This window comes from Condylura cristata, unplaced genomic scaffold (assembly GCF_000260355.1).
Source record: "Condylura cristata isolate star-nosed mole 26May11 unplaced genomic scaffold, ConCri1.0 scaffold00017, whole genome shotgun sequence".
Lineage (NCBI taxonomy): Eukaryota > Metazoa > Chordata > Mammalia > Eulipotyphla > Talpidae > Condylura > Condylura cristata.
In genome coordinates, this window is record NW_004567118.1 from 15,012,153 (window position 1) to 15,028,042 (window position 15,890).

At 33.0% G+C, this 15,890-nt stretch overlaps 1 protein-coding gene across 6 annotated transcripts in view; it reads right to left on the reverse strand.

Annotated features, from left to right (window-relative positions):
- BCAS3 (breast carcinoma amplified sequence 3) overlaps positions 1–15,890 on the reverse strand; it is a 453,152-nt gene that overhangs the window by 390,268 nt on the left and 46,994 nt on the right. For all 6 annotated transcript variants that reach the window (XM_004684452.1, XM_004684450.1, XM_004684451.1 and 3 more), the window contains exon 7: positions 3,955–4,027. In XM_004684452.1, coding sequence (XP_004684509.1) covers positions 3,955–4,027 — 73 coding nt within the window. The remainder of the gene's footprint in view (positions 1–3,954; positions 4,028–15,890) is intronic.

Here is a 15,890-nt window from a genome sequence, read left to right on the forward strand (position 1 = left end):
TTATCTAAAAGGTATAAAACTACACCTCTAAATCATATACACTATTACCTCAATTTTAAATTAAGGTATAGTTTAAGTGTCTACTAAGCAGAAGGTACCATCCTTTATAACCAGGAGGAAGTAAAATTAAGCAAAATAAAAACATTCTTAATGTGTACGTGACATTAGGCCATGTCTCTAAAAAGAGACTGCAACTCTTGAGAAAAAGAAACCCTCTTACACTGCTAGTGGGAATGTAAAGCAGTCCAGTTACTATGGAAAGTTGTGTGGAGCTACTCACAACACTAGAAAAGGACCTGGCATACAATCCAACTATTCCACCTAGGAGTCTACCCAATATCACAAAAACACTAATTTGAAAAGAAACCTGCACAGCTATGTCTATGTCAGCACTATTCACAAAAGCCAAGAAATGGAAACAACCTACATATCCGAAATGGATAGGAAGATGTAGTATATTTACCCAATGGACCCAGTGGAATAATACTCAGCAAATAAAACAGATAAACTTATACCATTTGTGACAACATAGAGGAAGCTGGAAGGGATGATGCTAAGCAAAATAAGTCAGAAGGAAAATATTTTAAAATATCAGATGGTTTCACTTATGGTTAGAATATAGAAAGTCAAACAAATTGTCAAAGATAAACCTTGCAAGCTGACCACAGATAAAAGACATCATTGGGCAGAGAGGAAGAGAAGTAAAACTAATGAATTTCTTTTCATATAGACAAATACAATTTTAATCATAATTACATTCATCTTACTTGTAAGGTGATTAACTTTGTGTGTCAATACGGCTGAATCACAATACCACTGAAGGTATTTTTTAGATAAGATTAACATTTAAATCAGTGAAGTCTGACTAAAGCAAACTATGTTCCATGGCTTGAAAGTCTTAACAAAAAAAAAAAAAAGACTTCCTTGGAGGAAAAGGAAAAAGACTGGAATGTCCCCAGATTTTGGACCTTCACCCTTCTCACTGATGTGAGCCAACATCTCAACACCTCTTGATCTCTCTCTCCTTAGATAAAATCCACATACTGTTTTCTATTTCTCTAAAAACAGAGACAAATATTACTCTCATATGATCAAATTCATCCTGCAATAAATGATCTCATCATCAGATTACTTTTTACCTTTAATTTTGATCAAATGAAACCAATAAAAACAAAAAAAATCTCTTCATCATACTTTAGCAGGGTTGCTGAGGAAAATCTTTCAAAACTTCAAACCAAACTAGCAGACAACCCAGAATCTTCCATGAACACACCTTTTTGAGAGGTTTCCATGGATCTCCATGACCTGAACTAACTAAGGCTAAATATCAGAAGCCAGCAATGTTTCAATAAAGTAGCTTCCCTTTTCTGAAGTTCCAAATATCTTTCTGTTGTCTTATTAATCAGTTTCCTAAATCTTCTGCTGTTTTGAATAAGGTGTTGAATTCCTTTATCTGACATTGTTTTGCTTTTAATATATTTTCAACTCTAGAATTTATATTTGCTTTTACGATAATTTGTAACTCCTTGTTGTAACTCTCTTGTTCAATCACTATTATCATACTTTCCTTTAATTCTTGAAACATTGTTTATTTTGTTCTTAGAATACTTAAAGTCCCAGTCTGCAAATTTCAAAACCCAGAGAAAATCTGACACAGTTTCTTTGCCTGCTCTTTTATCAGTATGCCTGTTCTTTGGCATGTGTCCTAATTTATGTTGAAAAGTTAGACACTTTATGTATAGTATCACAATAATGTGCAGTTACTAATGTTTCTGTGAAGTTTTACTTTTCCTTAATTCTTGTTTAAACTTAAAGGTCTGACTTCCTGGGAGCTGGCCATGTGTCAGTACAGCTTAGTGAACAACCAATGGTTCAATAGAGAATTTGCTCAAATATGCTGAGTAGATAAAGATCCCTATCCTTTCAAAAGGATCTCTGTGTGGGTAGGAGAGCACATTAATCATTCAAAGTATTTTCAAGTCTCCACAGATTGTAGTTTCCCTTGGATCTTTTTGTGGCTCCTCTGCCAACACATGAAGCCTCAGCTAACCATGATGATTAGGCTAATAGATATATTGATCTTTGCTCTCATATCCCCCAACACCATAACATCCACAAACAGTGCTGCCATACACAAGAGAAAGCCTAAACTGCAAGTTGAATGAGCAGCTCCCAACCACTGCAGGGTAGTTTTAATATGCAAAACTTTCCCTACATGAAAGAATCAAGCAATAAAATGTAACATAGAGTGTGTTAAGAACCATTCCAGGCTGCTTTTACAGATTCAGCTGTTATTATGCAAAGTTTACCAGTTTCTCAAACACAAAGACTATTTTGATTGTTGTAAGTAATTTAGTTCCAGAGCATGAAATTGATTTTACCTGTTTTTCTGAATGATCTTAGTTCTAAGTCACCATATCTATGTGTATTTATACCATTCTCTGCTATATATAAAATCTACTGTGGAAGTCCATTCTCTTACACATGTACTACAAAACTTTGCATTTCTTTAAACCTAGTATATGCTATACCACCCTCATGATGAAGCATTCTCCCTTTAATCATTTCTCAATCTCTTTCTTTTCTAACTTATCGATAGACATCATTATTTAACTTTTTTTTTTTTTTTTTTTGGTGGATTGTGGTGTTTTCTCCCTCTTCCCCTCCAGCCACATCCTTAATCTCTGGACAAGAACTAGGTTTTTCATGAATTTGTAACTTTATCCTATACTTGGCAGAATGTGAAGTATGCAGTAAATTTTTTGCTACTTCTAACCAAAAATTACAATATAAGAAATTTGCACCCATGGAGTCAAACAATTTCCCTAGAAAGGAACAAGTGACTCCAAGATCTAATCATGCTACACTATTAGCACATTCTTCCCTTCTAAAGTTGAGGCTATGAACAGAAAGAATGTGGCAAGACTGCTAAAGCCAACCTAATATCCATTTTGATCATTTTCCTTTCTGCAATGGGCATAATCATTTTGTCTGGCTTTCTTTGAGTTAACAAAGTGAACTGAAAAGACAACAGTCATCTTGGGATCACTATTAGAAGGGGGTCACCTTCTAAATATGTCAAAACTAGAAAGAACCTTCACTGCATGCCACAGACTTGTAATTACATTGCTCATGTAAGCCACTATAATTTTATAGCAGGGTTTACGATAATTCATTACTGGAATTATGTAGTGAAAAGGTCACTAGAAACCTGGTAACAAAAGTATTCTATGCAATTGAGAAGAATATTATTCTCATATGACATAAGCAGAAAGTAGAGAAAATGGCCAACTTTATAATAAAACAATTCATCATCCCCAGCCACAGTCCACACATTATCACAAGTTCAATCAGCATGAATGAAAACGGAAATCTCAGGTGACGCTTTTGAACAGTGTCAAGCACATGCTACAGCAATAACAAATACTAGTGATAATTGATGATGATGATGATGATGATGATGATTATCAACACCTAATAGTAACTTCTAACCTACTGTAGATGGCAATCAGAAAACTGACACTGATAAGGGTGCATGGATGGGAATTTTGAGGGGACTACACTTGGGAGGAGCAAGCAAATATTGTACAAAAATGAACAATGGTGCAAACTATATATAAATGAATAAATGTAAATAAAAAAAGACCTGACTATATTAAAAACCACAAAAACTTTAAAAAAAATTTTAATGTTATTAGTTTTTCATTTAAAGTCTGAATTACACCCTATAATAGTTTCATTTGTGTCCTATTATCACCTTGCATATGAGTTAACAGTGAGTAGAGAAGTAATAGGTTTGAATCACAGAAAACCCTAAATCATTTTGTTTCCCTTCCTTTTCCTCTTAATGCACTGTCTTATGACAACAAAGATTTTAGGACATTGAAGTTCCTCGAGAATATCAACACAAATGTTTACCAGTTGCTGTTAAATATATTTGTTAATGTTCCTTACCCAGAAGATCCAGTGCTCTTACAAATACCAAGGAGGGGTCTTTTTTCAGCAAAGTTGTCACACTTTTGCGCACCTGATACGGGACATAAAATAAAAGTAAAACAAAATTTGGTCAGTATTTTGTATATACCTCCCAATATTTCCATGCTCAAAATATTTAGCACTAAAAAAAAAAAGCATAACATAATTGATATAACTGAAACATCTGGATGAATAAAACTAGAAAGCTAGAAAGAACACATATTATTCCTAGAAATAAGTGAACCAGTATTTAAAATATCCTCTTTAAAAAATTAATACTAACTTCAAACATATGTGCATTCTCCAAGAGGTCAAAAATCCACCCTCACCTCTATCAACTAATTACTTATGATTAATATAATCTTGATATCAAAACTAAATAAAGGTAGATTCGTACAGGAAAACTGTATAATCATAGAACATTCTTAATACAGAAATACAAAAATCCTTTTAATAAATGGGTAAGCAAAATGGCAATGTATTGGGGGGAAAAACTCATGTTCAAGCTGGATTTACTCAGCCATAAAAAAACTAACTTCTAGGTTTTATTATTCACTATAGCATTGTTTATAACAGCAAAAGATGACTTAAATCACAATGTATAAAGGAGTATTTACTATAACTGTAAAAGAGTGAAGAATTCTATAAAAACACGCAATGAAAAGCAAAGCATAGCATAGAAAATGGAAGATACACAGTAAACAGAAAACACAGAACACCTTATGTTTTTGGAAGAAGAGAAAAAAGGACTAGCTGCACATAAACACAAACACAAACACAAGCACACAAACTCTTTAGGGATCAAAACAAAATCTTACACTAATAGTTACCTATGGGAGAAAAATGGGAAAAGTAGATAGTAGGGAAAGCGAAAGAAGTTACATATTTATCACTATATATACTCATATAGAGTTGTTTTATATAATTCATAATTTATATAGCAAAAGATTTATATAAAATTTATATAGAAATATATATATGTGTGTGCATTTTAGCTGCAGATATTAGTTTGCAATCCATTTAAATATATCATTCCCAACAAAATTTCGCTTTGTTTTTAAATAAGGAAGCAAGTGCCAGAAAAGACAAGTGGTTGTTTTGGTTTCCGAGATAAACTAATAGATTTCAGATGTCTATTTCACTTAATCCTTTCTGAATATTCCAGTAAAGCTTCATTACCTCAAAATCAATGATTATATATATGTGTGTGTGTGTATACATATATATATATATATATATATAAAATATGCTGAAAATATCTATAAATAGAAAAGCAATAGCTTAGCACCCATAAGTAAAAGTTCAAGCCAGGAATGGGGGTATACAGAACCTGAAATTCAAACTACAAGTGCTAACACCACGTACAAGTGAGACTGGATGTGCACAGGGAGGACGCTGAGGTATCCGGGGATAGAATAAATATAAATAAAAAAGATTTCATATAAATAAGGTATTTGAAAAACACCTAGAGCCTAAGATCTTTCCTTGGCTTAGTCACTAAACATCCTTATTCCCTACAGAAAAATGAAAGGTTATATATACGTATAGAGGGTAAGACAAAAGGACACTAAGTGCAAGTGAACACAAATTTAAAAATAAAAAGAGGATTAATGCTAACAACATTAATATTAATATTAAAACAACCCCTCCTCGTAGAGTGGGGAATGGGATCAAAAACAGTGTGGGGAGGGAAATGCACTGGACTATGATGATGGCACACGGGTGATTTGGTGATGGGAAGTCCAAGGGGATTGCAATTGAGATGGAAAAATGCACAAAATGATGTAAAAATAAACTATTACATTATTTTAAAAAATCCCCTCCTCACCCTTAACTACCTGTCTTCATTGTGCTTCCAGAACTCATTATCACAAGAAACTTATCATGGGCCCAGGGGCTTATAAAATGGCTTGTAAGTTTTCTTTGCAAATTTAACTATTCAATTCATGAAGAAAGTTTATTAAAACACACTGTCAAATAAGTCTACAGCAAAAAAGCATAATAAATCAGCCCACAATAATATTTAACTATTAAGTACACAGAGCTTTCAATCAGCTCTTCATGGTTGCACTTACAAGTACGTTCTAATAGTCCAAGTTTAACAATCATTTGGAAAAGAAGCTAATGCTTACACAGAAAGAAATTTAAAATGAACAGCTATCCCTATTATTTCACAAAATACAAGATATTTCAGCTTTTAAAGGAGGCGTAGACTATGAGAGAGAGAGCTCTTGGAAATCAGAAGGCAGGTAGATATGTTAAAAAAACATGCATCATAAAAAGAGGAGGAACAGTGAAGAGAGATGCCCCCCCAAACACACACTGCTCCAGAACATATCAGCAGATCTAGAAGAGACAGAGTATTTGTACAAAAAAAGACAAATCGCTATTCCACCGCATCTAAAGCAGTCAAACTCAGGGAAAAAAAGTAAAATTTGGCTACTTGGGGTTATGGGTGGATGAAGACACAAAGGGTAGAAGTTAATTTTGCAAGTTGAAAATTCTAGAGATCTGCAAAAATTAACAAAGTTAAAAATTTGGGGAAAGACAGGAGTAAGATGGGAGAGGCAGGTGCTCACAGGTAAATTGTAATCAGGTGAATGGATGGATGGACAGAAAGAGAGAAAGGTGTAAAGATGGACAATTAGTTGCATTAAGTACAGTGCTAAATGCACAAACAGAAATTTCAGTATCAAGGCAGCAATGTATCTCTCAGAATGTAGGATGCAGATGATATTGGAAGAGGTAGCGTCAACATTTTTTACATATTTTACTTATCTGACTGACTATAATAAATGTTAACTACGATGCTAATAATCCATGTTAATAGAGCCCTATAAAAATAATGACATTCAATGCAGAGAAACAGGTTCATGATTACACAGAGTGACACTGAGAACTAACACTAGAATTGTGAAGAAAATAATTATACAAAATGAGATAAATTCTATCATCCTTTGCCAGATTATATTACCAACACCAGAGTATGATAAAGATCAAAACTAAACACATAATTAATGTTTGTGAAGAATGTGCTATGTAACTAAAATTTTTAGACGTATATAACAATCAATATCTAACACAATACTAATTTACTATGGACTCTATGCTCTTACACCATAATAATTAATTAGATTTCACAATTAACAATATGACTTTTGAATGAAACCCAAGTTAAAAATTAACTGGTACATTTCAGTAGATTTGCCTGTTGTGCTCCCCCTCTGTCTCTGGTGAATCCCCTTATTACCCTCCCCATTACCTCTGGCCTCACTTCAGTTCTTGTATGCATAAATAAAAATAAATCTTAAATAAAAATAAAAATTAGGTATAAGCAATCTGAAAAAAAAAGATAAAAATTAACTGGTACAGAATATTTATATTCCAAATTAATTACAACTGAATTTCATCTATACAAGGTCAATTTTTCAATCTTACTAATATTTCCCCTTTAACAGCATATTCCTTCTGCTTCTGGTGTTTACAAGGTCCATATGGTTTCTACTTGTATTATATACACCAAATTTGATATTTTGATGAATGAAGCAACATGGCTTTTAAATACAAGTAATGTTGGCTAGAAAAGCTTGATAGGTTTGCTTTTCTCAAACCTGAAATGAAGAACTTCACTGGTTTCTGTTGATTTACTGGCTTTGATCAGTGCTACTGAATTTGCTGCTCTATAGAATGTTAATCATCTGTCATTTATTAAAGATTTATGCTTTTCATGGATATTCAGATACACAAAGTAGCTGAACAAAATTTTTAAGTTTCAAAATAAAACTCTAGCTTGAGACTAGAGTAACTCTCAAGATATCTCCTAGTAAAAACCATTCAAACAAAAAGGACCAGATTCTGTAATAAGCAGACAAAGAATAACAAAACTCCAAATTTAGTTGAGGAATACTCTTCAGAAAAGTAAAACATCTAAATCGGAGTTTGGAAACTATATATAACAAAATCTTCATTTTAAATAATTTCATTGCCAATGTTCTGAGTCAATATAATTTTCAAACATATAAAAAGTCCACAATCTCACGAACACTACAGCTATTAACCTGATTTTTCATGTAGTATAAATAGTAGCATGTATTCTCTATGATGCCTAATGGAGTCATCACCCTCCCAAAATGTAATCCTCCAAATTGTAGGGGATTAACATTTTATACATAAAATTATATTTATTTGCATGTACAAGAGAGAGAATGAGCTGCACACACCTGTTCATAGCATTTAACAGAATGTTAAAATGTAACATGCCTGAAATGAAAAGAGACTAACCAAATCCATCAAATATAAAAACTATTGCAATCCTGTTGCAAATTCCTTTTGTTAAACTCCTTTTATCCTCAATCCTTTTAATTCTGTCGTATAACACTAAAACATTTATAAAAAGCTTAAAATCCTAATAAATCGCACAATTAAAGTAATGAAAATGGGCCTGTCCACCAAGTCACCAATTCCTCTTCCACTCAACAAAATTTAAGACAGTTCGCTGATCAGAAAATGTAAAATATCCCCCACAATACACACCATAATGAAGAGGTTTCAAACAAACAGTTTAAGTTCAAAAAACAGACTTAAAGAATTCAAGACATCAAACAAAAACCATTTCTAAATAGATACAAAGGTACATATAGACCCAAATAAACAATGAACTGATAGTGAAATATCCTAATACTTTTCTTTTGATGTTAAAGTTTATGTCTTCAATATAACTCGGTTACACAAAACTATACTGATACTAATTAATGTTAACTGAGAATGTCCTTTGAAGGACAATTCCCTTGAACAATTCTCATTTTATCAGTGAATCCACTCTGAAACTTCTATTCTGTTTTTATTTTACTAAAATAAGTTTCCTTTAAAATTATCTATTTTAGTCATGGCCATTTCCTAGAGTCTTTCAACTGTACCAATATTTAGATCTAAATTTAGTTAGAAAATACAATCCTGTTGTCAATTTGGTCAAATGAATACACTTTGTATAATCTGAGATTGTCAGGTTACTTCCCCAACTAAAATATTTTATTTCTCACAATATTGTCTACTATGCTATAATCACCATATGTACTAAATAATCCTAATATTTAAACAGAGGGAAATGTGAAGTGAGTTTTTTAGTAGAGAAGACAAATTTAAAAGAAAAGACAGAGATGCTCTAGAAGACAGATGAGGAGGGAAAACGTAAATATGGGTTGCAGGTACCACCAACCACAAGAAAGAAAAACAGGGAAAATATTACTGCCCAGCAGTTTTAACTAAACATGATCACCAAAGACATCTCTACCATTTGCCTCAAATACCTAACATGTTTGTGTGCAGTTTAGTTTCCACAATGATTTCCAATATCAAAGAACATTTTCCTCACTGTTGCTAGCTTTATTATCCTCCTCCACAGTATGTGAAGTAATACCTTGTATTTTATATTAATGATCTGACTTGTGCTCTTTCACAAATTACTCATCAGAACGTAACAAGTTCTTTCACAGGAGTAATGATATTAAGAAAAGTTCAATATAAGATAAAGCTGTGCTACTAAGCACCATATCTGATCCTAAAAGACAATCAATGATCATTTCCTCTACTACCCTTGTTCACTGAAAAAAAGCTACTGTTGGAAAATTATGACCACCACTGAAAAATAAAATGAATGATACAGGCTAATGTATTTAAACCTGAAATGCTTTGATTCTCTCATCTCTAAAGTAGAGCTAAGTACCAATACCTCCCAGAGGATTGTTGCAAGGATTTAGAATAAATTCAAGGGATTAATCAAGGTGCTGAAACGTGTAAGGACTCAATAAATCTTATGCAATTATAATTATTGATGACAACTTTAGTATAGTGAAACCCTCCATCTGCTTTTCTGTTTAAAAACATAAACAAAACAACTGTTCATATCTTTAACTCTACTCTTGATCTTTTACCATGGTGCCACCTTGGTCATCCACACTGGAATATGCCAACCACATTACAGCCTCAGGAATGCTTCATTTTCTGCTCTCTGTTTGGAAACATGCAGTTACATCATAGTTCTCTTGAATATGCTTTTTGTTGTTAAAGTATCTCCTAAAGTATTTCCAAATCCAAAAAACCATGCTCTAGCTTCTTGTCCTGATTTACTTTTCTTCAATGTACTTAAAAGAACTTCATTTTACATAGTCAACTGATTTATCTCTCTCACCATACTCCAATGAAATTTCCGTTCACAAAAAGAATTGTATAAGAACATATGACAGTGTGACTCCTAACAGCTCAAAGATATTTTCAACCCAAATTGAATAAGTAAAAAAAAAATTTAGCATATTAATGCAATGGAATAATACTGAGAAATCAAAGGAAAGTCACTGGTAGATACATCCTCATCAAGAACAGGGGAAACTATTGCCTCTAAAGTGAAAGATATCAAAACAGTATATGTCTCTAGTAAAGACAATGATGACTGGGAGAGGACATGTCAATTTTTTGGAATGATACCTATCTTTACAAAGGCATAGATTACAGGAATGTAAATATTTGTCAAAATACAAACTAGCATTTTGACACTTGCATTTACCTACTGCAAATATACCTGCATTATAAAATAGAATCAAACAGAAAGCCGTTCAGTGGCAGTGGATATAAATTGTTTGCATGACCAAGAGTGGATAATTAGAACTGCAAGACTAGCCATGGGCTTCTTTTTTTTTTTCTTTTTTTCTTTTTAATTTAAAATGTTAATAACTACCATAGGTAAAAGACTTGGGAAGATTTTCCTACTCCTTCTATTTCCACTTATCTTGGAGAATGTTTTACAATATAAAAAGTTAGAACAGGGCATTCCTGGTGGCACAAGCGGATAAGTCTCATCACTATCAAGTTATGTGCAGCGACTGCAGCATGAGTTCCATCCACGACCATAGAGGTGAAGCACATGGCACAGCAGAGCTCTCTGTGTTGCCTGCTGTTCCCCGCAGCAGTGTATTTCAGTGGATCTGCCTGTTCTGCTCCCCAGTCTATCTCTGGTGAATCCTCTTACCCACTGCAACTCTGGCCTAGACCCCAATTTTTGAATACACAAATAAATAAAAACAGATTTTTTAAAAATTATTTCATTGTAAAAATGCCAGAGAGCTTTCCAGAATTATATAAAGGCAACAATCCTGTGCTATAGGTAGTTTGAAGGCTCTCATACAATGAAAAGGAATTCACACCTAAAGAAACAACTGAAACCATGTACACCAACTACTAATAGAGTAAGTTAGTATTAGTGGGCTATTTTCAGGGTGAATAAATCTATGTAGGATAAGCTATGTAAGGCCCTGAAAAGATAAATGTCCATTTTTTAAACATACAGATTATCTAAATATACTATAATACATACAATGTCCCAGAGTCTATATATCTAGAGCCCACAAAGAATAGTTTTTACTTTTCTTTTTAAAGAGAATTACCATGCTTACATGATTTAAAGACTCGCTGTGAACTGTAGGTTAATGGAGTTAAAATCAAAATCAAGGATGTAAGAAGACAAATCTAAGACACTAATACGGTACAACCAAAAAATACACGAAAGCAGGTAAAAATAAAATTTAGGTGTTTCTACAATGTCTTTATAGAAAAAATTAACCTATTTAAGACAAAAGGAAATTTTATAATAAACGTGATAGCATGTACATAAACCATAATTTATATGCCCACAAAACCAACACACATGCGTAAACCATTCAAATCTTACCAAAAGAAGGCCACTGTCTGCTCAAATGTGTGGGTTGGTCGTTTCACATGACAGATAATTACATCCTTTTATAAAAGAGATGTAAAACCTCTTACACCACCCAGGCATCAATCACATCAACTAGTAAATTGGGGGGATTAATACAGTTATTTTCAAAAATTACAGACTACTAAATAAAACAATGTTCTTGCTGAGTTGGCAACTGTTTCCTCAAGTATAACAATCTCTGAGAAATAAAAACCAAACCATTGAGAATTCAGTGTGTGGATGGGTTCCACAAAGTAGATGTCACTACTTTGTAGCAAAATATAGCTAAAGAAATCAACCTGTTCCTCCATCACTTGAAAATAAAAAACAATTCAGTTAGATTATTATTTTTAAAATTTTATTCTATAGCAAAAGAATGAATGCCATAAAATAGTGACTATTTCACACGGGATTATGGTGATGGCACACGGGTGATTTGGTGATGGGGAACCCGCGGGGATTACAATCGAGATGGAAAAAAAAATGTACAAAATGATGTAAAAATAAACTTTTGTAATAAAAAAAAAAGAAAACCAAAAAAAAAATAGTGACTATTTCAGTAATTTCCTCTAAAATTAAAAAATACATATTCTATCAATGAAATTAAGGTTGAAAAGGAAAGAGAGAAAAATGGGAAAATTACAGACTCAAGACAAAAGCTATGATACAATATGGTGTGGTGAGCTAAATGGATGCCAAGGGCACATTAATAAAAACCAAATGATTATAACTGGACTCCATTGAAATTTAAGGACAAAAAGATAAACCAACCACAGATAAAGATATCTGCAAAGCATATATCCAATGAAGCACTTAAATACAAATTATGTAAATTACTTTCTAAATTCAACAGTTATAGAAACTTATACCAAAGACATGACTAGACATATCACCAAATAAGACATAGGGGTTTCAAAGAAGCACATGTGAGATTCCTCATTATTACCTAATAGGAATTGTAAGTGGAACTATAGAAAATCATGAAATAAAATTCTAATCCTGAAAAACTGAAAGACAGTAATTAAGATTATAAGGAGAGATGGAAAAAGACTTGCTAAAAGAGGCTTAGGGCATGGGGGCTTGTCAGATGATAAAAAGTGACATCTAGAGGATCAGGCAAAACTTTGCTGGAGTTGGAAAAGTTAGGAAGGAGAATCAATATAAAGATTTGAAAATTTTGACAAGTGAATGTCACATGTAGCATGTAAGGAGAGAGCACTTTTGGATTCCTAGAGCAACTGAGGTAAATAAAGATAAGGAACATAAGGAACTTAGTCTTCATGTTCTCGAGGTGATAGCTGACAACACTAGTGTGAGAGAAACAGTGACGGCAAAAGCATGCTGGAGCCATCTTCCCTCCTTTCAGTGGTCTAATTTTTGTTCTCAGCATGGAGGCCATAGGGGCTCTCTTTTGACACCAGCTGTATTCAGCCCTTTTATCATTAAAATTTTCAAGAGAAAATAAAAGAGCATAGCTTTATACCCAAAAAACCTTTGAAGTCCAAAAACATACAGAGAAAAGTGCTCTCCCCTTTTAGTTTTCACTACAAACTTTGTGTCAAGTAAAGACTGTTTACATTCAGTTTTCTTGCTAACATCTTTTTCCTCTCTACCTTGGGCACTGAGTACAAAAAATATTCTTAACAATAATCCTCACTGCATTTCTCTTCAACAGTAAATGCATATAATACACTTAAAATAAATAATAATAATACCTATGAACTCATCACCCAAGATGACAAGGAAAACATTACCGGTAATTTCTATATATTTATACATAGATTTCTATATCCCAAGTTCTTTCACCCACTACCCAGTAAGTCATGCTCCTAAATTTTGTGCTTATTGTTCCTTTGCTTATATACACATGCATAGTTATATTTTATTTTTCACATTTTAAAATTAGAAAATGTAATTACTTGTCAGTTATTGCTGTTTATAGAAATAAATATATCCACTTGATCTCAAATTAGATTGTGTGGTCTATGAATGAAAATAATGGAAATTCCAAAATATTTTCAATGCAAACCCATATACATGTAAAAACTACAAAGTAAAGTAAATCTACAAGTGGGAAGATTTCAGTTAAAACTAGGTTAAACAGTAGATGCCAGGCAGATACTTCAAATGATATCAACTGAGGCTCAAACCTCTTGTTAAGACTAAAAGCATCATGAAGAAAGGGAAAAAAGATGTCATTCTCTGAAAGGCAAGACTCATGGGACTCCCCTGACAATAGAAACAATGGAGGGAAAGTGTAATAAGTCTCCTTTTCCTATTCATGACATCAAAAGAAATAAAGGAATCCCTTGATATTTGTATCATTTTCTTTTTCTGCTACACTCACACCAGACAGATAAAGAACAATAATGTTCTAATTCCTCCTAAAATACCCCTGTAATGTCTGCACCTTTTAAAGAGGATCTGAGATTTAACTTCCCCAAAGGTACATTAAATTTTATACCTGCAATTTTTACCCTATAAATAAAACCAAATACCAATTATTTCTCTTCCTCATTTACAAAAATTTATACAGCATTTTACGTGTCAGGTGCTGTTCTAAGCTATCTTAAAGAAAATTATCAATACTTGGAATAAATCAAAATGGTAGACTTCTGTATTAGGTAACAGTGGAAGGACAAGAATTAGAGTTACCTGCCTGCTTGTAAAACCTAGATTAAAAGAATGAAGACAATTTTCAGACAATGAACATCAGACAGCACAGACAGTGATACTCGAAACACAGAAAACAATTTTCATGGGTCTTATAAATGACCCAAAGTACTACTCATTCCTTTAACTTGTATGAAACTGTCATCTCTTAAACTAAGATGGCAGTGATGATTAGGCAAATCACATACTATATGGCCCATAAATCTAAAGTATTTCCTATCTGACCTTATAAGAAAATGTTCATGCAATCCTAACATAGACTAAAAACTATTGCAGAAACACCAAACAAGAGTCAAGTAATTTAACTATATCTGAGAGCAAAGATTAAAAATATTTAAAGGAATATAAGATACCAGCCCTGAGCAATATAAAATTTACAATGTGTGACACCGGCACAAATATTCCAAGGCATGCAGAAAAGCAAAATCTATTGGTATAAAAGAGGGATATAAAGCAATTATTAGAACAAGCTGAATAAACACTGAGATGATAAACATACTCCACTATTCAAGAAGACTAAGGAGACTGTGAACATGTTAAAAAGATATAAGAGATCTCCCCATAAAAACACTCACACACCATCTGTAAATGAAAAACATGGTGAGGCAGTAATCCAAGCTAATGGAAACTCAAAGGGGGTAAAAAGAAAAAAATTAACAAAGCATTTGTGAATTGTGAAACAGTTCAAGATAAATAAAATACACAGGTCTCCCTAGCGGTGCAGGGGTTAAAGTCTCAGTGCTACCAAGCTCTCTCCAGCCACTGCAGCTAAGTTCCATGCTGCCCAGGGAGCTGACCAACATGCAGCGGCAGACCTCTCCTGTCTCATCCACTGCTCCCCTCAGTAGCGTATTTCAGTAGATCTGCCTGTTCTGCTCCCCACTTTGTCTCTAGTGAATCTTCTCACCCGTCATACCTCTCACTTCTCATTCCCCTGGCTTATACCCCAGTTCTTGTATGCATAAATAAATAAAAATAAATCTTTTTAAAAAGGGAACTAAAATACAGGAAGAGAAGGAAAAGAAAAATATTTGAATATGATCAGCAAAACACTGTCAAAAGAATATGAGTACAAGTCATAGACAAAAAGCAAATATTTCCATACAAAACAAAGAAAAAGAGTATGTATCTTTCTCCCAAAAACTGTCAGGGCAAGGAATAGTATAGAGAATTTCATGAACAGCAAAGTAATCAATTCATGAAGAGGACTTTAATCATCCTAAATAACTTTGTTCCCCAAAAGAGTAACAAAAAAAATAATAATAAGGCAAAACCTAATGAAATTATCATAACCACAAACCATTATTATGGAAGATAACTGATAGTTTAAACTTTCTATAACTGACAGTATAAACAGACAATATCAGGACATGTAGAACAAAATACTCATATTGTTCATAATACAAGTCTTGGATACCTAAAAAAACAAGAACCAAATAAACTATGTCTTCTTACTGGATTGTTAGAAAATTATTAACAGAAATACAGCAAAAAT